Below are 24265 nucleotides of genomic sequence, written 5' to 3'. Positions count from 1 at the left end.
TGTTCGATTTGTATAGCTCAGGCCAGTAGTGTTTGTGGGGTTAGCCACTTATCTCGATTCACAGAGAGCGATGATGAACGAAATCTTGATACCTTGACTTGTACGACAAATATCGGCACAGAAATCTATGGAAACAGTCGACGCGATTTAAAACACCGAGGTATTGCAAGGCAAGCCATTGAAGACACGTGTTGTCGATCATCAGAGCAAAGGACGCCCGTACATTTGCCACCTTTGCGCTCGCGACAGCGTTGTAGTCGTAGGCGAGATTGTGAATATAGCTCCGAGTCCGATAGTAGTGATCAATTGAAGCGAAGAACTGTAGAATTCGTGCAACGAGAGCAAAGGGCAAATGTTGTAGAACATTCAACACGGTCCACCTCAGTCTTTTCAAAAGTCACGAGAAGCGGTGCATTGAAGGAGCTTGTGGAGCAGGTTTGTCAAATTCAGGACCCAATGAACGTCGTGATCTCCGAGGCTGAAGAAGACGAAGATTGTCATAGTATACTACGCAAGAGCCATCCAGAAGAAGTAAAGAGAAATGACGAGAGTTATGAACAATTTATCAAAATTCGAGAAACCTTCGACCTCTCGAGTGTGGAATTCAATTCGATGCTTGATACAAGTGATCACAATGCCTCTGTGTCTCCATCAAGCACCTTATCGGGTCATTTTGAAAGTGACGTGGCATTTCACGTGACGGAAAAAACAGACAGCGGACGCTCGAGTATTTCACAAAGTGACGTGATGCCACTATCATTGCAACTATCGATTTCTTCTCAATCGCTCGGCCATCAAGATGCTAGTGAGTATTTGTCGCCATTATTACCAGCAACAGAAAATGCTCTTGATACAAAGCAGGCAATGAAACAAGGGAGGCAGCAAACTTGTCAACCCGAACTAGCCGCAAGCTTGCACGCAAGTTGCATGGCTATTGAAGCGTCTCGTGGGGACCAGAGATCGATCGACCCCGTGGCGTTAAAAGCAGCTTCTTTCTCGGCCTTGATTCCGACAGAAATGTGCGCAGGTACGTTTCGAAGGATCAAGCGGCTTGCACCAAACAATAATCGTCGTTATCAGCGTTCACAGACTTCAGGGCGTGTGCCGGAGACCATGAACTGTCGTTTGGCACAATTAAGACGCGAGCGAGCAGAGGAAGAGTCTCAATGTGAAAGCCGACTTTTGGTGGCATCATTACTGAAGCAGCCACGAAAGGTTGAGTCCGGATTTGCTCACGTAAAACGCAATACCATTGCGCAAAAAGTATTTGCGGCTTCTTGTTCGCCAGTCACAAAAAGTTGTTGCGCACGAGAACTTTGTCGATTCAAGTCGCCATGGGTGTCACCGGATTTAGTAGCCAATTTACGTGGAATCATGAACTCAAGTGAACTTACGCCGGCTCCTTTACGACGACAAAGTGTCACGACTACAGCAGTGCCTACCTCGGCGAAAATGCTATTTCATAACACGGCTTTGACCTCGGTTTCCTCACGCAAATTGTCTTCTAGGCGTGTGAAAAGAAATCTCTCGCCTCACGATTCAACGCCGAGCAAGTTGCGATGATAGCAGCAAGCTTTGCATCGAGATGAAAGGTTTTAAGAAGCCTTGTGACAAATATGTACAAAATTCTGTACTTTGATTATTGTAAATAGAAGATTTCTTCGATTTAAGCAGTCGTGTGGTATTTTTATTTTAAAAACCATTTTTTTGACATTGTTTGCGTGAAAAGTATGTTTGCAAATGGAATGTCTTAAAGCTTCAAGTGTTATTGATATTGTTTCCGCTTCATTGGCAGCTTGTACGAGTCAAGAGGCATTGAGACAATAGCAGATACCGCAGCTTTTTCTTGCTGAAAGTGTCTCGATCCTTGACTGAGGTCTTCCCATTGAAGTAATGCACGTGTCATCTGATCTTGGAGGTGCTTAATTCGTTTCAAAACGTCACGCTGAGACTGGGATGAGTGCTTTTCGAGCGTAGAATGTTGCTCCCAGTCTTTTAGTATTGGCAAAAAGCGTTTTCGAATGCAAAGGGCACCGTCCGCAAGGCTTTTAAACAGTGCGTCGTTTTCTGACGATTCTTCACATATATTTTTCGAAATTTCAATCGTCAGTCGGTACGACGAACTACCAAGTCCGTAAGCTTGCACAATCTCGTTCATATCCATTGCTTCGACACCAACTTCGCTGTCACAATCGTGCGTGTAATTGTCGACTGGAGCCTCCTCATTTTCTGAATTCACGCTTTCCCACTCAATCTCCTCCTCTTCTTCAGTCTCGTGTGCTTCCACGCTCTTGACTTCATCGGAATTTTCCAAATACAACGAATCCAATGTCGGGACTAATATCTCAAACACCTGATGCATTTCAATCAATACGTGCTCCATTTCTGGTACAATTCGTTTCATTTCACGATCGCGCTGTTGTTTCTTGGCCTGATTCAATCGCTTGTGATGCGTATCAGTTGCTTCTTTATGTTCGCTTTCGTTTTGCTTCTTTTCACGCTCGTGTGGAAAGATATATCCTCGTTCCACCAGCACACTATAGCCCGCCACGAGCGAAGGATACTTGTGGCCAAAATCCTCTTGCCACGTCTCAATCAATGTTAAAACTGTCATTAATTGCTTCGACTCGCGACAACGAGCTCGTAAAGCTTTTGATACATTCGCACTCGAATTTTCACCTGCTGAAAGCAATAATTGATCAAAAAAAAAGGCCGCCTTGGCGGCGATTAGTGCTCGAAAAAGTGACGACCGTTTAAAAATTTCTCGACATAGTTCCACAGCCTACAAGACACATCTAATGACACCAAAAAAATATAATAAGCTTCTAGTCTTTTGAACGAACCCTCTTTGGAGCAAAAGGCGATTTCTTGGCCTGCTTGAATTGGAAAAGTATTGCTTTCAAGATTCGTTGGATGTATCGAGATTGATCAGCGGCTTTGGCGTCACGTAACAGTCGCTTAAGTTGCTGTAAGAGCTTCTCTTGATCCTCTTCTATCGAATTTGATGATGCATGCTGCTGCCTGTGAATTCGAAGACGCTTGTGTGTGCTTGCAGATGCTTGAAAGTAGCTCTTTAGAATCTCGTCAAAGCGAGCGGCTTCGTTCTCAGTGTTAAGGCTGTCAACGGTTGCGTGATTCATAAGAACCGACTTTGACAAAAAAAAGTTTCATTTTTTTGAGTCCCACTTTAGGAAAGGAATAACGTATTTTGCATAAATTTAACGAATGGGTCACAGCACATTGTGCACAGAAGAAGTGCGCATTACAATTTCACATCAGTCAGATGCACACATAATTATATTGGAGACTTTTCAAATGTTTATATTTATATTGCCCTATGTATGACATCAGGGAGACGGTGGCAAGCAAACTGCACTCAATTCGCAGTAAATTTGTAATCTAATTGATGTCTTTGGGGTTATTTGAAGAGAAGTGATTTCACCAAAACCTTCTCCTCAATTAAGTTTTTAACAGGATTTCAAAAGATTGTATGTTGCCTTGCGATCACTGATAATGTACAGATAATGAGCTAGAGCTTGAAATTTGAAGAGACAAACAAAAAACTCTTGACACAGCAGCTCGTAATTGAATACTTCGCCTTTGTTTTTCAAACGCAAGATATTAATCTTGATGCAACACCTGTCTTTAGCGCGAATTCAAGAACAATGCCACCTGCATGCTGCTACTTTAATTTGCGCTCCCGTGATAAATTGCAAGCGTACATAGCGCTGGAATCCTTTTCTTGCTTACTTAGAAATTCGATTGCTGTTAGCAGTAATAATGCATTTGACAAAGTCTTTTATGAAATACCTATATTGTAGCAAGCAATTTATGGAATGTCAATTATTTATTGTAAAGATACTTGGTTAATAATACATAGTGCGCTTGCGAATATTGTCGTGTCGTCGTTAATCATATTATTAAATAAAAGCTTACTAGCACAGCGCCGAGCCGACGAGGGCGCGGCACTCGGGGCAGCTCGGGTTATGGCGCAGCCACGACATGATGCAATTTTCATGGAATACGTGAGCACAGGGCAACTTGACAGGAAAAGCGTTATGTTCCTGAATAGCTTCACCTTTGCTATTTTTGCTATTTGCATATAAGCCATGGTCGCTTCCGCTGCTGTGCTCCTGGTCACTTTCGAGAAGTTCCATTTGTTGTGTCTCACATGACATTAAAGACTCCAAACAAATACTACACGTATGCGTCGAGTGGATAGGTAGTCGCTCTACGATATCTTCGAGACTAAGTACAGCGTTCGCATACGTGCGGTTAGTGTCGAGCACGCCCTGGGGTAGCGAAAAAAAGTCATGCATCAACAGATAGATACAGATCATGTCACGTCCCCACGTTGCTGGAAGGTAGGGCTCCACCGCAAGGGCTGGAAGAATAACCTCGAGTGCTCTCCAGCAGTCCGATAAAAAGCATTCAACGCGCATTTTTCCTTCCATTACAGTATTAGCGTCAACTTTGGTTGTAAACACCGCATATTGTAGACCTTCACATCGTTGAAATAATTCAGATAAGGCCCGTAGAAAAACTTCAAAGGGCTTCCATTCGACACTCGAGTCTTGACACCGCATCTTCGCTGGTGCACTGAGGCGTTGGATCGTGGATGAATGGTGCAAAATTTTGTTCATTTGCACAAAAAAATTACAAAGTTTGGTTTGGCCCATTGCAACGACCCACGACGATGGCATCGTATGTCCACCATGGGTTGCCAATCTCGTCGAGTCATTTGTTTCCACGTAGGAGGGACTCGTGGCGATTAAGGAGAGAGTCAATCGGTACACGACTGACGTACCAATGCAGAACAAATGCGCTTGCACCATGAATCTGAAGCTAGACGGCCGAAAATCTTCATTCATTTTTCGCATTCGTCGTTGTGCGGAAGCGCTGCAAGCATTGATAGTAGCAACGTGCACAAGTTTGACTTGCCTCGTCTCATTATTATTGCGTTCTCTGATAGCCATGACTTTTAAAACGATAATTTCGATGTGAACCTGAGAAGCGTGCGAGCGCGGAAAGTTGAGTTGGCGTGGCGTTAACCACTACACTGAACCGAACGTTGAGCAATTACTTACGGAAACGTATAGAAACCTCCTATATTTTACTGCTGACGATTACTCGTCGTCCGACAAAACAGTTCAAAATAATCACCCGAGTGATTTGTGTTGAGATGCCCTAAACGCGAGTTACTTCTACGAAGAAGGACGTCTGAAAATTCGTAAAACCACAACTTTTATTATAGGGATGAAGATTTCCGACTCGCAACGCAGCACAAAACTTTTAGTGCTGTGCTCCGACCTAGCAATAGCATTATTCTTCTAATCAATAAAAATCGATCGTCTCGTTTGCCAAATGGTCGGAGCCTAAGTATGAGCGAGTGAGCCACTAGCCAATTTTGTATGCCGCAGTTACGCCCGTTGCTGCAGACAAAGGACCCAGTACTACTGGCCGACCGCAACAAGGGATTTAGTCTTTGCATAAAGTATATGTGATATCATTCACCAATACGAAGGTAGGATGTAGCGCGACAGCGACCATATATGTCGCAGGGCCGCCGGCTGAGCGAACCGTCGCAAAAAAAGGAAACATCTCCATGGCACTACTACTATCGCCGCTTTGGATCCATGCAGCTAGAAACGGAAATGCCTTATATAGCTACAGTCACGGCACTGTTTTTACTCATTTAAATTTTTTTGCAAATGCAACGCCAAATGTTTTGTTTTATTGAGTTACTGAGCGGAATTAAGTAATCATTTATCTGTATTAATACGATAAAACGACTTTAATTTAAAAACGGACCATCTTACTTCATAAAGATGATGCGAGCACCACTAGTTGCTGGTATGACTGAGATAATTGTAAGCTGTCAATCGAAAAGGGAGAGCATTTCAGCGTAGATGGGGGCTATTAGGAGCATTTGGATAGAAGAGCAAGCATCTGCCCGACGTTAGCAGACACAAAAAGATTATTTGTGCAGCGATTACATTCCCAAATCAACTTTTAAACTACAATGGGTATAAATATTTGGTCAGCCATCAAAATAGTTGTGCACAAATTGTCCATTGCGCTCCTTCAGCTACATATAATCCCAAATATAGGTTTTCAGCCGGAGAAGCTTGAGGGGGGTGAGATTATAAGAATTTGCTGAAAGGGTGAGAATTTAAGTAAAAGGGTGCGAATATAACTTTTCTTTTCGGACGGACATAATAGCTACTATACGATAAATTACCTAAACAACGCGGTAAACCTCTGTTCAAAGGTCAATAACCGTGGAGCTGGACTAAAAAAAATAAGCAGTAATCCCTTTCAAGCGAGGTATGAAACCCTGCATAAGAACTACACCAAATTGGAGGTAGAAGGAATCCGTCAATTATTTACGCAGAGCGTCCTAGAGCAATACGTTCAAATGAATGCGAACACGAGAGCGAGCTCGTCCCGGTCCCCTTTTAAATTCAAATTGATTCGCCGAACCAGTACAACATAAGGGTAATACATATAAATTTGAGACAAATTCTTCACCTATTTTCGCGAGGCAGAAATAATCACGTGTGCCGCGGCAATGTCAGCCGCTCACGTAAATTAAGAAGGTTTTGAACGTTGCCTTTCAGCTTCTTCTCAATGCGGAGATACACCGCCTTCGAATGAAGTTCAATATTCGGACCGTTCTCATAGGATTATGACAGTGACCGTTATGCAATCGAATGAAGCGTACAAGACTCACTTATGTCTTTTTGTTAGCACTCCCACGTAAGTTTGCGTACAAATTTACGCATGCTTCTAGTGGACATGATTTATGGCCTAGGTTACAATTCTATGGAAAACCACGGCTAAGACTGCCAATTCCAAGTGTATCCTCCTCCTTTCAACGAGGTTGCCCGTTGGGAGCTGCTCGAAGAGCTTTAATGTGCTAAGAAGCGGATCCGGTCACCTAGCTCAAAATTAGTTAAATGTCGAGCTCGTGGAGGTCGGCGGTCTGACTTAGCACGAATGGTGCTGGTCGAAGTCAAAATTCCGTGCCGAGTGAAAGTCGAAACCGTAATACCAGACAAAAAAATAATTTCAATCAAATTCAGGAAAGCATTTAATACGATCATCTGGCTAGGATTTTTTTATAAGCAATTAAAAGAATCGTTGCGGTTGCATAGGTGAGCAACAAGAGACGCGGTTTTGCCCTTTGGACGCGCCGTCGCCCAAATGAACCCTTACGAGTCAGGGTATAAAATGCTCTAGTTTATTAAGCGCAGAACACTCTTTGTTAGAAGATTAAGTTTATATCGTGATTTAGGAGGCAATTACGACAAGACGTTACCCTCGAATTCATCACCCTAATTGGTGATTTCAAGCTGAAGTCAAGATGTACCTTAAAGATGAGAGACTTTTCAAACACACGCGTCTAGCAAATAGTGCTTAGAGTTGATGGGAGATAAGACCTCGTTCTCCGGATGTCGTAGCTCGAGAACATTCTGCCATTGTAATTTTGATTTTTTTAAGGTTGGAATTAGTAAGTCTGCATACCCAAATCGAAGCTTAGTACCGGTGTAACTCGCAGATCGTCGCGCCACTACTAGTTTTTCATCGCGTTGACAAGAACGTGAATGTTGGAACTTTATTCAGATAAAATATATAATTAAAGTTCCAACATTCAAGTTCACCTGCAACTGTCATTCGCGCCTCGTTGTTACGGGTGTAACGGGGTGTATCGTTACATGAAATTAACACTTAAAGGTTGTTAATTAATATATTATCTAAAAGGTAGATAATATTTGAAGGATATTACTTTATGTAGTAATGTTCAGAATTCTTATCCATAAATAGGTATAGACCATTATATCTATTTATTTCGCAGACTAATCAGCTGTAGAGATAAAACAAAAGAGAGATACAGATAAGATAAGATAAGAATTCAATTGCATCTTTAGCATTATAATATAGTTAAGTTAGCATTTACAAGATAGATAGAAGAGATACTTAATTATATTAGTTCAGTTTCCATTTAACCCTCTTTAAGGTAGTTGTCTTAAAGAGAAGTCTTCCTCTGCACGTACTAGTGTACGTGAAATAACGTAGGGCACCACTCGCAACTGAAGCAGTGCGAGTGGTGCCTCACGTCACTTCACGTACACTAGTACGTGCAAAGGAAGACTATCTTTAAAACACTTGCTTTAAAGAGGGTTAATTTAAACTGTATTAATATAATTAAGTTCTTCTTGTATATCTACTTAATACTAACTTAATTATAAATTAATACAAAACATGTAATCAAGTCTTATCGGTCTTTCTCTTTGCGCGCGTCCAGCGCTGACTCGACCGCGGAGAAAGTAGATATAATGGTCCATATCTACCAATGGATAAGCTTTTAGAATATTAATGTGTAAATTAATATCTCCAATAAGCTTTTAGAATATTAATGTGTAAATTAATATCTCCAAATATTATCTACCTTTTAGATAATATTAATTAACAGCCTTTAAGTGTTAATTTCATGTAACGATACACCCCGTTACACTCGTTGTTTAGCGACATCGGTGTCTAAACCAAAACGACAAGGATTGAGTCAAAAGTGATCCGGGTACCAAGTTGAAAGTGTAACGGATGGTGAGCCACCATCTGTTGTAGAAGCAATTGTCATGGCTGGATATTGAGACTGTACGAATCTCTCTTTCTTCTAGAAGTGGTTTCTAGAAGATTCGTGCAAGGTAAGGGAATTCTGATGACGTTTGACATAGTTTGATTTCGTAAATTCACTTCCATTTATTCCATCGAGCAAACAAGTCTTAGCCAAGCCTCCGCAATCTATTACAGGTTATAAGCCCAAGAGCGGTGCTGTACAACAATGATATTCTCACGGACGAGAATTACTACTTGTAGGAGTTTGGTGCTCGTATGACGCTCGCGAGGAAGGAGCTGCTTGACTATATCGCAGTGAAGTCAGAAGGCATGATGGAGCAGGCGACTGCAGAGTGTAAGACCGCCGATTTGAAGGCGTTGGCTATCATTGCAAGGATGCTTAGTCCGAGGTTCCAGTCAATGATTCGGAATGCGTCGAATACCGCGCATGCGTGGAATATTCTGCGCGATTTTCACGTCAAGCGCAGTCTGCACCATCGTGTACAGCTTCGCAAACAGATACATGACTTTGTGATGACTCCTGGCGATTACATCATCATGAAACACTTTCTCAAGTTTGATAATTTGTGCACTCGTCTTGCCTCGGTAGATGACGAGGTCTCGGAGGATGTGAAGTTGGTTATTTAACTCGGCAGCTTGTCGCCGGAGTATGCTGCGATTATCCGGATTATTGAAGCGCGAGAGCATGTGGATTTGTATGAGGCGAAGGAGATGTTACGTCGCGAGTGCGACAGAATGCTCAAAAGAGAAAAGCAAGAGTCTGCGTTTAAAGCTGTTACATCGAGAGGACAGCTACGAAGACGCCGGGATGTTTCGCGTGGGTATCGCATCAGCTATAATGACCAAGAGAAGCGTCGTCAAAAGCGTCAAGAAAACCAAGGGTGATGAAATTGGTCACAAGCGTGACCAGTGTCCAAAGAAAAGAAACGCATCAAAATCATTTGTGTTTTCGGTTGCAAGTGATAGATATATGAAGAATATGTGGTTGCTTGATTGTGGGGCCAGCTTTCACATGACCGGGATGACTTCTGCGCCCTTCAGTCGGTACAAGATGGTCTCGAAGTATTTGGGGCAAGTGGTGATCGCTTGCCTGTGCGTGGTACTGGATCAGTTAATTTAGTACTCGAGAGCGGCAGGGCAGCGATTGTCAACAATGTGCTCTTCATTCCGGACTTAGACCACAAGCTACTTACTATCTATGTCGGCGCTTGCAGCGCGTGGAGCAGAACTTCATTTTGAAGATGAGATGTGCTCAATTTCATTTGAAAGTCAAGAGGTCACCCGTGGAAAACGTTCGAGAAAGCTTTATGTTCTGAGCTTTGCTCTACCAAGTCCAACAACCATGAAGCGAATTTGGCCACGATTTCCATCGATGATACATTGTTATGGCATGCCAGGCTTGGCAATGTTGCGCTTAACCGTATAGCAGCACTGAACAAGATAGCAGACGGTGTGCCGCCAATTCCATCGTCAGCAGTGTCAGAAGGTTCATGCGAGGGATGTGCATGTGGTAAGATCTGTGTTTGGAAATATACAGGATTGTGGTAAAGACAACCTCACCCCTTGAGGTGGTACACAGCGACTTGATGGGACCAATTGATGTAGCCTCTAAGGGTGAGGCTTTAACCGACCTCAGTGGCCGAGTGGTTAAGCACTGGAACTGGGACCGGGAGGTAAGTGGATCGATACCCGCGGAGGGCGGTACGATGACACATCGCCGGAGATAGGCTAAAAAGCAGACGAGCAACCATCCAATGGATGGCCGCCCTGCCAACCCGCACCGAAGGTGTGTGATAGTTGGGTGGGAGGAGGCCCTGTAGCCGAAATTCCCCATAGTGTAATGAGGGGTGCGGGGTTCCAATAAGAGAACTTCGTCAAAATTGAATCTCTAAGGGTGAGGCTTTACCGACCCCAGTGGCCGAGTGGTTAAGCACTGGAACTGGGACCGGGAGGTACGTGGATCGATACCCGCGGAGGGCGGTACGATGACACATCGCCGGAGATAGGCTAAAAAGCAGACGAGCAACCATCCAAAGGATGGCCGCCCTGCCAACCCGCACCAAAGGAGTGTGATAGTTGGGTGGGAGGAGGCCCTGTAGCCGAAATTCCCCATAGTGTAATGAGGGGTGCGGAGTTCCAATAAGATAACTTCGTCAAAATTGAATCTCTAAGGGTGAGGCTCGATACATCGTTGTGTGTATCGATGACTGGTCACGTTATGATCAATGTCTACCTGGTCAAGCGAAAGAGCGAGGAACTAGAGAAGTTTAAGGAATACAAGGCATCTATGGAGTCGCAGTTGGGTACTCGGATCCGCTGCATTCGAAGCGACAACGGTGGTGAATACTGCAGCAAGCAGTTTAACAAATTCTGTGTGAAACACGGAATTAAATACCAAACGAGTGTTCCATACTGGCCCCAGCAGAGTGGTCTTGGAGAAAGGACTAAACGTTCGCTTGCTGAGATTGCGCGTTCGATACTCTACTACCAGCATTTGCCAAAAGATAGGTAGGGCGAAGCGATTATGACGGCTACATACACTCAAAACCGTTTGCCAAACCCAGCGTGTCACGATACTACACCTTATAAATTGATATGGAATAACAAGCCATCACTTGGGCATATGCGTGTATTTGGATCGCGTGGTTATGTCTATGTTGACTCTTCAAAGCGGAAGAAGTTCAATGCCAAAGCCCACCGATGAAATTTCTTGGCGTCTGCTGGAGAATCGAAACCATATCGTATTTGGCAGAGTGACACACAAGCATTAGTTGTGTCTCGAAAATTGATCTAGATGAACGCCTACTATCCGCGTACATTCAGATAGCCGAACCGCAACCTCTATTTCTGGACTTATCGGGTGATGATGATGAAAATGATTATAGACGAACCAAGCAACCAGACGATGACGAGGAGGACATGGAGATAGACGGCGTGAATTATACTCCGGGTGGCGCCTCTAACCAAGTAATATATAAAGTTATCGCGCCATCGTCACCTCAACAAGATTTTTATCAACAGCAGACAGCTACGGATGTCGTACTCTGTTCATTCCCGGTACATGCTGCTGATGCATCTAGACACTACAAAATTTGGCACGTCCTGGTCAACGTAGCGGCTATACTGGTAGGGGGGAAGATCGGCTAGTATATGGTGGTCAACATGCGCCGCAGTATGTGAAATCGCAATTAGTACTGCGACACTCAAGTGATTTTCCTGCTTTGCCCCCGATGCCATAAGATCGTGTTACTCAGTGGAGACCGCGTACTAATGAACTAGATTCTGATCCTTTTTATGATCTTGATACCTCTGAGCCAGACCGAAGCGGCTTCGTCTATTGGATGGATAGGATATTGCATTGTCAGTTATGGAGATCCCCCGAATGTACCAAAAAGTTCTTGAATCTCCTGACGCAGCCAAACGGAAAGAACCCATTGACTGAGAAATCAGCTCGCATTCTTCAAACCATCCTTAGGATGCTGTACGTTGTCCACATGGTGCTCGAGTAATTGGTTGCAAGTGGTAGTTTGATGTCAAACGCGATGCTGATGGGAATGTTGTCCAGTACAAAGCGCGTCCAGTAGCCCAAGGTTTTCGTCAAGTTTATGGTGTGAATTATTGGGAGACATATTCGCCGGTAGCAAGTCTCAATTCGGTGCGTACGTTCTTAGCTATATGCTGCCAGTACGGCTACGCGATTCGTCAACTTGACGTGGAGACTGCTTTTCTAAATGGCAAGTTGGATGAGCAAGTTTACATGCGCCCACCAGAAGGAACCTGTATGCAAGAAAACACAGTATGCAAGCTACGCCGTAGTTTGTATGGGCTGAAGCAAGCGGCTGCTGTTTGGCATGAAACAATTTGCATGGTTTTAAAGAATGTGGTGTACAATGTGCTCAACGCGGATGACCTACTGGTTGGTTGTGAGAGCAATTCCCAAGCTACCGGAATCAAGTTTGCACTCTCAAAGCACTTCAAGATTCAAGATTTCGGTGATGGTTGCTTTGTGATGGGCATTGAAGTCAATTACAATCGCGAGCGTGGAATGCTTCACATTTGTCAGTCGCAGTTTATCGACAGACGTTTTGAACGGTTTGGTCAGAACTCAGCGGATCTTAGCCGCAACCCGTATGTTTTTGGTCAGAATCTGAGTGAATCTGATGGCGGTGAAAAGGCAGACAGCAAGAAGATTCGTGAATTAATTGGTTTCTTACTCTCTATTGCTGGTGCGTCGCGTCCCGACATCTGTGTGTCAATTTGTGAATTGTCGCAGTACCTTGACTCGCCAACCCAAGCACACATGAAAATCGCAGTACCTGTGCTGCGTTATCTCAAGGGTGCAATTCAACTCGGCATATGTTACAAGCGTGGAGACATTAAGGAATTTGTGCCCACTACATTTGCGATGCGAGTTGGGGCAGCGATTTGTCTACACGTCGATCGATGTCGGGAATGCTCGTGATTCTCTGCGGTCCTCCTGTTATCTACAAGTCAAAGCGACAGAGGACTGTCGTTCTCTCCTCTGTCGAAGCCGAGAATATGGCTCTGTCTTTAGCAGCACAAGAAACAATGTGGCTTCGACATCTACCTGAAGAGCTCGGTGCGAACCGAGCTGCCTGCAACCATCATAAACGTTGATAATCAAGCCGCGATATCAATGGCATAACATGCTAATTACAAGTCGCGTGCAAAGCATATTGACTTGCGCTATCATTTTGTGCGGGATCAGTTCAAGACGGTGTGCTTAAGATGAAGTATGTGCCTACTACTCAACAGTTTGCAGACTTCATGACGAAGTCACTACCTACGCTACAATTCAACAAGCTTGTCAAGCTCAGTGAAATCATTGAAGGCCCAGGGATCAGCAATTGAGGAAGTGTAAAGGATAGTGAGCCACCATCTGTTGTAGAAGCAATTTCCATGGCTGTGTGCTGGATATTGAAACTGTACGAAAGTTTTTTATCTCTAGAAGTGGTTTTCAGAAGATTCGTACAAGGTAAAGGAATTATGATGACTAACAGAAGTACGTTTGATAAGTTAAATTCGCTTCTATATATTCCATCAAGCAAACAAATCTTAGCCAAGCCTCTGCAATCTATTACAGAAAGATATATAAACATAGATTTAGGGTACAGAAATAATCCCCAATTAATATTGAAAGCAACAGATTATGTAACGAACTAGAAGCACGTGCCCCTGCAGCCTGTTGAACTCCTCCGAAACGGATGTCGCCGACAACGGCTATGTAATCCAATAAGCCGTTGCGTGTTGTTTATCGATTGGATAACGATCGATATGAAGCCGGTAAATCTTAGAAAGATTTATCGGATGGATTCATCAGGTAATCCATTAAGCACAGGAGGTCTTTATCTTCTATGTAGGCTTTCTTTATGTCATCAAACAAGGTTGCTGACGGAACACTTGAAGTGAGTGTTGCAACAGTGGGATTTTTTCCACTGTTGGAATGCGCAGCCGGCTCGAAATCGGGTTGGCGTGATATCGGATCAGCGACGACATTAAGTCGTCCTGGTTTATATTCGACAGAAAATGTTATTCCGCGAAGAAGGATAGCCACGTCGCCATTCTTTGCGAGATGTGTGGACTATTTACGGCCGTGCGTAATGACGCATGGTCCGCATATACGATATACGGTCTATCTCCGAGGAGATAGACGTTAAATTAGCCAGTGCATGTTTCATGGCAATAAGTTCCTTGTTATACACTGGGTAATTGCGTTCAGCTGATTGCAGCTGACGCGATTGGTAACAGACGATACGCTCCGCGCCGTCTGTATCGTATTGCATTGACGCACAGCCGATTTCAAAATCGCTGGCGTCACAGACCATATGGAATGGTCTGTCTTGATCTGCAATTGCCAAGATAGGCGATTGCATCAAGCTTCGCTTGATACCTTCGAAGGAGCGCTGAAGATCAGCGTTCCATAGCTATTTCACGCCTTTTTTTCAAGAGACGAGAGAGATGAACTGTCATATCGGCATAGTTGTGGGAGTACTTGTGCAAGTACGCCGCTAGCCCAAGGAACTTTCTAAGTTCCTTGACATCGACTTGAACTGACCAGTCGGTGATTGCCTTGTTCTTTTTGGGATCGGGGTGTACGATGTATTTACCGAGATGCACCCAAGAAGTGGTTTTTCGCTTGCAGCGAATATTCACTTCTTGAGATTTGCGTACAACTTATACAATTTTTGCTTTCGCATAAGCGTATGAACCTGACGAACGTGAGTTTTACGACCTTTCACGTCCGTCCTTCCATCCATGGCTCGGCTATGGACGAATACATCGTCAAAAAAACTCGGTGCGAATGCTCGCACCGGTCTTAACAGGTTTGTTACGCATCCGATCACTGTTGCAGGAGCGTTACTAAGCCCCTGTGGCATTACTAGCCATCCCCAGAGCACCCCACTGGGAGTGCTCACTGCTGTGTACGGGATGTCCCGTCCACGCATAAGGATCTGATAAATTCCATCCATCAGATCCACAGACGAAAAAATGGTACTCTCTTCGACATACCATCTATGAGTACGTATTTTCTAGGTATCGGCGTTTGAGCTGGTACCGTTGCAGTATTCAGTTTGTTGAATGCGTGCACTATCCACCACCCTCCTGGGGCCTTTCGCACACAGAAGATCGGAGAGCTATGTGGGGAGGATGACTCCTTTACATGGCCCGCTGCTAAGCGTTTGGCATAGAATTTATCGATCGCAAGTACTTGCTCACGAGGCAGAGGCCACTGCTTCATGACTCAGTACTTCGAGCCCGATTTGAGCTCGATCTTATGTCGAGTGCCTTTATCCTTAGGCAACTCGCGTGGAACTATTTCAGGGAATATATCACTGAATTCAATCAAATCCTTAAATAAAGAATATGTCTTAAGTCACTTTCAGGATTGAGTAGCATATCTCTAATCCGAGTCTTCACATCGAGAAAACTTTCGTCCATCGATGAGCTGCTGAGAAGCCGTTCGTTCTCTGCAAAAATACCGCTGACCGAATGTCAGTTGCGTATTCGTCTTCTGTGACGAGTACGCAGATCTGCTTGGTCCTACTACTATGCAGATCTAATAAGAACCGCTTGAATTCTAGAGTTGGTAATTGAGTCATCTCCGAAGTTAATTTCGGAGGCGTATACATATCAAGGGTATAAGCGCCTACTCTTGATCCGTCATTAACCAAGACATGCAATGTTTCGAATTCTTTCTGAGACTTCTTTACCACAGGCTGCCGAGGGATTCATCCCTCGAGATGCTGAAGTCTAGTCACTTTTTAGCTTTAATTATTTAAGCTCCTTAAGTACGTGAAGGTTTATTCCCGCAACGTCTTCCGACTGTGATTGCGCTATCACAGTTGGGTCTTCTACAGTCGACTCTACTTGACCTAAGATTATCGTGTTGTCCCTTTTGGGCAACCGGTATATTCCTTGGATGTCGCCAGCTAGGCGAACATTCATGTCTCAATCCACTNAATTGATCTAGATGAACGCCTACTATCCGCGTACATTCAGATAGCCGAACCGCAACCTCTATTTCTGGACTTATCGGGTGATGATGATGAAAATGATTATAGACGAACCAAGCAACCAGACGATGACGAGGAGGACATGGAGATAGACGGCGTGAATTATACTCCGGGTGGCGCCTCTAACCAAGTAATATATAAAGTTATCGCGCCATCGTCACCTCAACAAGATTTTTATCAACAGCAGACAGCTACGGATGTCGTACTCTGTTCATTCCCGGTACATGCTGCTGATGCATCTAGACACTACAAAATTTGGCACGTCCTGGTCAACGTAGCGGCTATACTGGTAGGGGGGAAGATCGGCTAGTATATGGTGGTCAACATGCGCCGCAGTATGTGAAATCGCAATTAGTACTGCGACACTCAAGTGATTTTCCTGCTTTGCCCCCGATGCCATAAGATCGTGTTACTCAGTGGAGACCGCGTACTAATGAACTAGATTCTGATCCTTTTTATGATCTTGATACCTCTGAGCCAGACCGAAGCGGCTTCGTCTATTGGATGGATAGGATATTGCATTGTCAGTTATGGAGATCCCCCGAATGTACCAAAAAGTTCTTGAATCTCCTGACGCAGCCAAACGGAAAGAACCCATTGACTGAGAAATCAGCTCGCATTCTTCAAACCATCCTTAGGATGCTGTACGTTGTCCACATGGTGCTCGAGTAATTGGTTGCAAGTGGTAGTTTGATGTCAAACGCGATGCTGATGGGAATGTTGTCCAGTACAAAGCGCGTCCAGTAGCCCAAGGTTTTCGTCAAGTTTATGGTGTGAATTATTGGGAGACATATTCGCCGGTAGCAAGTCTCAATTCGGTGCGTACGTTCTTAGCTATATGCTGCCAGTACGGCTACGCGATTCGTCAACTTGACGTGGAGACTGCTTTTCTAAATGGCAAGTTGGATGAGCAAGTTTACATGCGCCCACCAGAAGGAACCTGTATGCAAGAAAACACAGTATGCAAGCTACGCCGTAGTTTGTATGGGCTGAAGCAAGCGGCTGCTGTTTGGCATGAAACAATTTGCATGGTTTTAAAGAATGTGGTGTACAATGTGCTCAACGCGGATGACCTACTGGTTGGTTGTGAGAGCAATTCCCAAGCTACCGGAATCAAGTTTGCACTCTCAAAGCACTTCAAGATTCAAGATTTCGGTGATGGTTGCTTTGTGATGGGCATTGAAGTCAATTACAATCGCGAGCGTGGAATGCTTCACATTTGTCAGTCGCAGTTTATCGACAGACGTTTTGAACGGTTTGGTCAGAACTCAGCGGATCTTAGCCGCAACCCGTATGTTTTTGGTCAGAATCTGAGTGAATCTGATGGCGGTGAAAAGGCAGACAGCAAGAAGATTCGTGAATTAATTGGTTTCTTACTCTCTATTGCTGGTGCGTCGCGTCCCGACATCTGTGTGTCAATTTGTGAATTGTCGCAGTACCTTGACTCGCCAACCCAAGCACACATGAAAATCGCAGTACCTGTGCTGCGTTATCTCAAGGGTGCAATTCAACTCGGCATATGTTACAAGCGTGGAGACATTAAGGAATTTGTGCCCACTACATTTGCGATGCGAGTTGGGGCAGCGATTTGTCTACACGTCGATCGATGTCGGGAATGCTCGTGATTCTCTGCGGTCCTCCTGTTATCTACAAGTCAAAGCGACAGAGGACTGTCGTTCTCTCCTCTGTCGAAGCCGAGAATATGGCTCTGTCTTTAGCAGCACAAGAAACAATGTGGCTTCGACATCTACCTGAAGAGCTCGGTGCGAACCGAGCTGCCTGCAACCATCATAAACGTTGATAATCAAGCCGCGATATCAATGGCATAACATGCTAATTACAAGTCGCGTGCAAAGCATATTGACTTGCGCTATCATTTTGTGCGGGATCAGTTCAAGACGGTGTGCTTAAGATGAAGTATGTGCCTACTACTCAACAGTTTGCAGACTTCATGACGAAGTCACTACCTACGCTACAATTCAACAAGCTTGTCAAGCTCAGTGAAATCATTGAAGGCCCAGGGATCAGCAATTGAGGAAGTGTAAAGGATAGTGAGCCACCATCTGTTGTAGAAGCAATTTCCATGGCTGTGTGCTGGATATTGAAACTGTACGAAAGTTTTTTATCTCTAGAAGTGGTTTTCAGAAGATTCGTACAAGGTAAAGGAATTATGATGACTAACAGAAGTACGTTTGATAAGTTAAATTCGCTTCTATATATTCCATCAAGCAAACAAATCTTAGCCAAGCCTCTGCAATCTATTACAGAAAGATATATAAACATAGATTTAGGGTACAGAAATAATCCCCAATTAATATTGAAAGCAACAGATTATGTAACGAACTAGAAGCACGTGCCCCTGCAGCCTGTTGAACTCCTCCGAAACGGATGCTGGATGGTTTAAACCTACTAAAACATTTACACGGAAATACACGATAATGGACTTGTGACTAAGTCGTTCCGACAAACATGGCTTATTGGATTAGCTTTGATTCGAATTGACGTATATTGCCTCAACGTCTGACACAGTCGGGTCCTCTACAGTCGACTCTACTCGAGCTAAGATCATCGTGTTGTCCCTTTGGGCAACCGTTATATTCCTTGGATGTCGCCAGCTAGACGTATATTTATGTCTCAATCCACTCGACTTATTCGAGTGGTGGACTTTCGGCGCTGCCTGTCCGCTCGCACAGCCGCCGGCAGCTGACTCCACAGGGTGATTGGTAATCACACTGTGATCTTGTGCAGTCATACTAACGACCGTACCACAAGTGAGGCCATCGCACTCACTCGTAGTACATCCACACGCCTGTGGACGCTCCATTACGTTCATCAGATGGCCATCTGATGAACAAGTAGCAAGCATCTTCACGGATCGATGCTGCCAGCTGATCCTTGGCTAATATTTTCTGAGCCAAGGTAGACCTAGGATGACATCAAATTTTTCATCCAAATCCAGTACGATGAGATAATCATTGTACTGTAAATCTTTTAACGTGTAGTGAAATTTCATTACTATTATCCATGCGCCTGTCGCTAGACGCACCGTCATCCTCGTTGAAGGAATGTCACGCTAAGCATATTTGAGCCAACGACCCTCTAGCAACTGGCGACGAATAAAATTATTCGACGCTCCACAGCCCGCTAGGGATCTAGGTGACAAATCATTTGTCACTTTCAACTTCAAGGTGATGAGGGATACCTCATCACCAGGTGCAGAGACACATAATGATTGTGTGTCTGGAGCAACTTTTGTCAAGAGATTTGCAAATTCTCTTAAGGTTGCTGGATCAGTAGGGCGTTGCTTCCCCTACTGACCCTACCGTTTTTTGGCGGTCCGCCTCGCTGTTGCAATTTCGCAACAACGTCGGACCCGCGACCGTTGCCCATTCTGGCATTCGGTCATAATTACGTTCAGCACCTCTCGGTACTTGGCGTGGAGCACTACACTGATGAGCTTAGTGTCCTAACTTTTGACAGCAATTGCATTTCTGCAATCGCTTGTTGTTCGAAAAGCGAGGTTTCTCGCTTTCGATATAAGAGAGGTCAATAGGTTCTGGACCTCCCAGGTCGTGTCGTCTTGGAGGACGATATGATGACGAGCTAGCTTGAGCCTGTCTCAATTTAAAGCCCTCTTATTCCGCATCGGATATTGCTTCTTCAAGCGTGTCCAGTTCCAAGCGGAACAGGTGGGTCTTTACGGGATCATCCGTAAGACCTTGCATGAACACCGTAACCAACGAGTTTTCATGAACTGGGTTGTTCGTGATACAACTCGCTAAGAGTCGTATGTTCTGGGCGCAAGCGTGAACATCACGCTTGCTTTGCTTTAGTTTCAAAAGCTCTGATCAAGCTTTAAACTCAGCCTTAGGCGGTTCAAACGTCTGTTTGGGTCGGGCTTTTAAAGCCTCTAGCGACCCAAAGACATATGGGTCGCGCAACATAAGGCCTAATGCCCAAGGTTTGGCACGACCTACCAAATTTGACTGAGGAAATGAGACTTGCATTTGCTCGTCGACGATGTGACGAGCCCTTATGGCATCATCCAACTCGACAAACAACCTTAAGAGGGAGTCTTCTTCGACTCCCCTTTACTTAGAGATGTCAATCTTTATGGATCCTGGACGACGCGTGTGCGTCATCCCAGGTACAGGGGTCTGTACCTGTTGTAACCTCACCAGTTCTGCCTCTTGAGAGCCTTGCTGATTCAGCAAGGCTATCTTCTCCTTCTCCTTCGCCTCGTCAAGTTCATGTTGTATGAACTTGGCGATGGCGGAATGGAGGGCATCTCTGTCCAAATCAAACAGTATGGCCAAGATGGCATCGTTCCCTACGGTCGAACTCATTCGTTCGACCGCACTCCGTTCGATGTCACTTAGAAAGGAGTAGCAATGACGCGAAACGTGACGCGTATTTTCATTTTTATCTAGCATGTCCATGTTAGATGATGGAATTGTGGTCCTTGGACGGACGACAGAGTGTTACCAGGTGTAAAGGAGCACTGCCGACTTGAATTGCTTCAGTACAAGTCTACTTCGCACTGCTTCAGTGCGAGTGGTGCCTCACGTCACTTCACGTACACTAAGTATGTGCAGAGTAAGACTCTCTTTAGAACACTTGCTTTAGAGACGGATATAAGTAAAGTGTATCTAATTTAATTAAGTTCTTTTGCTTCTATCTATTTACTACTAGCCTAATTGTATACTTATACAAACACGTCCAGTGCTGAGTGCTGACTGGACCGCGGAGCAAGTAGATATAATGGCCTAAATATACCAATGAATAAGCTTTATGAATATTACTATGTAAAGTAATATTTACAAACTATTATCTACCTTTTAGATTATATATTAACAAACAACATATAACGATACACTCCGTTACAACCCAGTTGAATCAAAACGGTATTCAGATGACTAAGCGAAACGACTTGCGTAGGTAATTTTTTTAAGTTATCAGCGTAACAGAAATTATCGGCCAAAGCCAATTCACCATTGCTATAAGCAGCGAGATGAAAAACACTCTACGCTAGTGGCCTTGAAAAACACTCTGCGAATGAAAACCTTTTGACCACTATCGCTGCTAATATATAAGTGCTTATAAGCTTTTAGTCAAGACAACAAGTAACCTTTTCTCATCAAAGAAATCATTTCTTAGGAGCAAAGGTACAATACTATTCAGCGATTTATGCAATCTTGCATTTTTCGGAATTGCTGCATACTGATAATGCCTGTCACTGACTTGATATTCTAGTTTAGGCTGCTTGGCAAGAGAAAGCACCTATCATATCAAGCTTAGCTGTTACGTCAACGACGCAAGAAAAGGAAGACTACTAGACTATAGTAAACACACGTTGTCACGGACACGGACACAGCAGCCGCGTCTCTTCTACCGGATAGCGCGATAACTGTCAGATTTTGCGGAATGTTGTATGTAAATTACAAGCTGGGTAATTAGAAATGTGCTTACGGATACAATATTTTAGTGCGACTATGGTATGATATATGACCCGACTCGCGATTGCGTGTAGTGATTGGATGTAATTGTAGGTATACTGATTAATGATAATAAATAAACCTTCACGTACTTGAGGAGCTCAAACAATTAAAGCTAAAAAAGTGACTAGACTTCAGCATCTCGAGGGATTAATCTCTCGGCAGCCTGTGAAAAGAAGTCTCAAAAAGAAATCGAGACATTGAATGTCTTGGTTAATGACGGATCAAGAGTAGGCGCTTATACTCTTGATATGTATGCGCCTCCGAAATTAACTTCGGAGATGACGCAATTACCAACCCTAGAATCCAAGTGGTTCTTGAGAGATCTGCGTAGTAGTAGGATCAAGCAGATCTGCGTACTCGTCACAGAAGACGATTACGTAACCGATTTTCGGTCAGCGGTAATTTTTGCAGAGAACGAACGGCTTCTCAGCAGCTCATCGATGGACGAAAGTGTCCTCGATGTGAAGACTCGGATTGAGAGATATACTTCTCAATTCTGGGAGTCACTTAAGACAAATCCTTTATACAAGGATTCGATTGAACAGCTTATTGTATCACACAGCCGTTGCCGGCAACACTCCACGTGTCGTCGTCCCAACACATAATGATTTGCGTTTGCGCATCATATATGAGTGTCACGATGCACCAACAAGTGGGCATAGTGGATAGGAGAAGACTTATCTCACAGTAAGTCGCGACTTTTACTGGCCCCGCCAGTATCAGTTCGTGCGCAAGTACATTCATGCTTGCGAGGTATGTCAACGGGTGAAGCCTAGCCCTTCATCCCGTGCATCTCTCCAACCTCTACCACTTCCGGCAAAGTGTTGGCAGTCGGTATCTATGGACTTCGTCTTCGGATATCCCGAGGACGGTCACGAAACAAAGGAATCCTTGTTTTTGTAGATAGATTCAGCAAGATAATACATCTTGCTGCAGTACCAGAGTCGATCACGGCTCCGAGCTATGCCCGTGTATTTATCGACACGGTATTCATACTCCACGGGTTACCCCGTGAACTAGTGCTGGACAGAGATCCACGGCTCCGAGCTATGCCCGTGTATTTATCGACACGGTATTCATACTCCACGGGTTACCCCGTGAACTAGTGCTGGACAGAGATCCACGGCTCACGGCGGAGTTTTGGCAATCCGTGTTCCGATCTTTCGGAACACGGCTCACTATTTCAACTTCTGATCATTCTGAGACAAACAGTCAGACAAAAAGCGCAAATCGCGTCCTCGAAGATTTTACTTCGGGGTTACGTCCAATCGTATCTGAATTGGAGCGAGTTTTTACCGATGGTCGAATTCGCCATCAATAATTCGGTGGATGTGTCTACAGCGCATACCCACCCAATTAGAGGTATCCTCTGGCTTAAGGGGGTGGGGGGTGGACTCGCACGAGCAAAACAAGATCTGGCTCATGCTCATCTCGCGTTGAAGTTAACAACGACGCGAATGATGTCTATGTCGAAACAATCGACATCGAAGATGAGAAAACCCTCATGGCAGTGTGTACAAAGCGCACTGAAAAAGACAAAACAAATGAGTCAGCAGAAGAATTTCTGCTGACTCGAGAATCAGTAATCCGTTTCGTACAGGGTTCCATTTCTAACGCAGTGGACCGTCAGAAACACAACGCAGACAAACATGGAAGAGCAAACGTTCTTTAATTTGAAATTAATGACCTAGTACTACTCTGTAAGGTAAACGTACCTAAGCGTGTAATCACTAATGTGGGTAGCAGTAAACCACTGCCCAAATTCATTGAGCCTTTCCGTATACTGCATGGCAGAGGCAATGCGTACACAATAGAATGGTCGGCTCCGCCCGTACCATCAGTACGCGGTTTCTTCCGAGGACGAATATGACCACCTTTTCAAAAATCCCTAAAAGATTCTTGTGATCGCGAACCAGATTCTCATGTTGAACCTGGAGTATCTCATGCCGGTTCCGGATATCCTTGAAACTGCGATGAGCTGACGACAGCTCATCACGAACAGCGTGATATTTCCTTTCGTACTCCAACATGGAGTACGCACTCTTCGAACGGTCTTCCAACCGTTCGATATTGTGAGCCTGCACCGTCTGCTCTAACAAGCGACGCTTACCGCGCTCGTGATCAAGTCCCTCCTCCAAATCATGGAGAAAGCGATCAAGTTTGTCGAACTTCGACTCTCGATCCGACACACAGGTCGGATCTAATTTTCCCTCCTCCGCCACAACCATTAGTGGATTCCCACGGTGGTCAACGTTTCCTTGTGGAACGTATCCATAACTATTATGATGCGAAGGGGCAGCGAACGAGTTATCTTGTTCGCTGGCGCGCTTATCCACCTTCAAATGACAGCTGGGAGCCTCGTTCCCAGCTGATTGTTGACGTTGAGTGCCTCGTCCGTCAGTATGACGAGGCCCATCCGATGGATCAATAGGCTCATCGGAAAACACGCGCACCTGGCGCTTGTAAATCGAATGCAAAACGTCAATCTCATCGCGCATCTCGATAGAGATGCGTGCCCTCCCTTGGGGCAAATAAAGCAAATAGACATCCCCTTTTACTCGCTTTGTGTCTTCAACACAACACGGAAGGGAT

At 44.5% G+C, this 24265-nt stretch overlaps 6 protein-coding genes across 6 annotated transcripts; 4 read left to right on the top strand and 2 right to left on the bottom strand.

Moving 5' to 3' along the window:
* Nucleotides 1-456: 456 nt before the first annotated feature.
* CCR75_005821 (uncharacterized protein) lies at nt 457-1563 on the top strand (the record flags this gene model as incomplete). Its single annotated transcript, XM_067963896.1, has 1 exon — nt 457-1563. One exon carries the CDS (start codon nt 457-459, stop codon nt 1561-1563), a length of 1107 nt encoding a protein of 368 aa, XP_067819289.1.
* Nucleotides 1564-1765: 202 nt separating this feature from the next.
* CCR75_005820 (uncharacterized protein) lies at nt 1766-3140 on the bottom strand (the record flags this gene model as incomplete). The annotated part of the gene is made up of 2 exons (XM_067963895.1): nt 1766-2782; nt 2844-3140. The coding sequence occupies 2 exons, from the start codon at nt 3138-3140 to the stop codon at nt 1766-1768; spliced, it is 1314 nt and encodes a 437-aa protein (XP_067819288.1).
* A 795-nt stretch (nt 3141-3935) lies between these two features.
* Nucleotides 3936-4976, bottom strand: CCR75_005819 (uncharacterized protein; the record flags this gene model as incomplete). The annotated part of the gene is made up of 1 exon (XM_067963894.1): nt 3936-4976. One exon carries the CDS (start codon nt 4974-4976, stop codon nt 3936-3938), a length of 1041 nt encoding a protein of 346 aa, XP_067819162.1.
* Nucleotides 4977-9838: 4862 nt separating this feature from the next.
* On the top strand, nt 9839-10066 carry CCR75_005818 (uncharacterized protein; the record flags this gene model as incomplete). The annotated part of the gene is made up of 1 exon (XM_067963893.1): nt 9839-10066. One exon carries the CDS (start codon nt 9839-9841, stop codon nt 10064-10066), a length of 228 nt encoding a protein of 75 aa, XP_067819163.1.
* A 2583-nt stretch (nt 10067-12649) lies between these two features.
* Nucleotides 12650-12921, top strand: CCR75_005817 (uncharacterized protein; the record flags this gene model as incomplete). The annotated part of the gene is made up of 2 exons (XM_067963892.1): nt 12650-12866; nt 12914-12921. 2 exons carry the CDS (start codon nt 12650-12652, stop codon nt 12919-12921), a joined length of 225 nt encoding a protein of 74 aa, XP_067819158.1.
* A 4426-nt stretch (nt 12922-17347) lies between these two features.
* CCR75_005816 (uncharacterized protein) lies at nt 17348-17619 on the top strand (the record flags this gene model as incomplete). The annotated part of the gene is made up of 2 exons (XM_067963891.1): nt 17348-17564; nt 17612-17619. 2 exons carry the CDS (start codon nt 17348-17350, stop codon nt 17617-17619), a joined length of 225 nt encoding a protein of 74 aa, XP_067819159.1.
* Nucleotides 17620-24265: the final 6646 nt, after the last annotated feature.

The sequence above is a fragment of the Bremia lactucae genome, linkage group LG15, assembly GCF_004359215.1.
Source record: "Bremia lactucae strain SF5 linkage group LG15, whole genome shotgun sequence".
NCBI classification, from domain to species: domain Eukaryota; phylum Oomycota; class Peronosporomycetes; order Peronosporales; family Peronosporaceae; genus Bremia; species Bremia lactucae.
This window is presented reverse-complemented; position numbering and strand designations above follow the sequence as displayed.